At 68.6% G+C, this 207-nt stretch overlaps 1 protein-coding gene across 1 annotated transcript in view; it reads left to right on the top strand.

The window, feature by feature from the left end:
* Positions 1–191, top strand: part of REEP4 (receptor accessory protein 4) — a gene marked incomplete at both ends in the record, with an annotated part of 1,203 nt that extends 1,012 nt beyond the window's left edge. The window contains one exon of the mRNA XM_010289667.1: positions 55–191. Coding sequence (XP_010287969.1) covers positions 55–191 — 137 coding nt within the window. The remainder of the gene's footprint in view (positions 1–54) is intronic.
* Between the last annotated feature and the right edge of the window lie 16 nt (positions 192–207).

Here is a 207-nt window from a genome sequence, read left to right on the forward strand (position 1 = left end):
GAGGCCCGTGGGGGTGCCATGCCGGGAGCTGTTGTGTGCCTGCCATGTTCCCAGCCTACAGCATGCCCTCAGCCAGCCGGCAGTACGAGAGCGAGACGGAGGATGAGGAGCTCTGGTCAGACTCGCAGGTCTCGCCTCTGCCCCGCGGCCGGGACCACAGGCCCCTCTCCCGCAGCCAGAGCCTGCGCGCAGTGAAGACGATGACGG

Source organism: Phaethon lepturus, unplaced genomic scaffold (assembly GCF_000687285.1).
Source record: "Phaethon lepturus isolate BGI_N335 unplaced genomic scaffold, ASM68728v1 scaffold37776, whole genome shotgun sequence".
Classification (NCBI taxonomy): Eukaryota; Metazoa; Chordata; class Aves; order Phaethontiformes; family Phaethontidae; genus Phaethon; species Phaethon lepturus.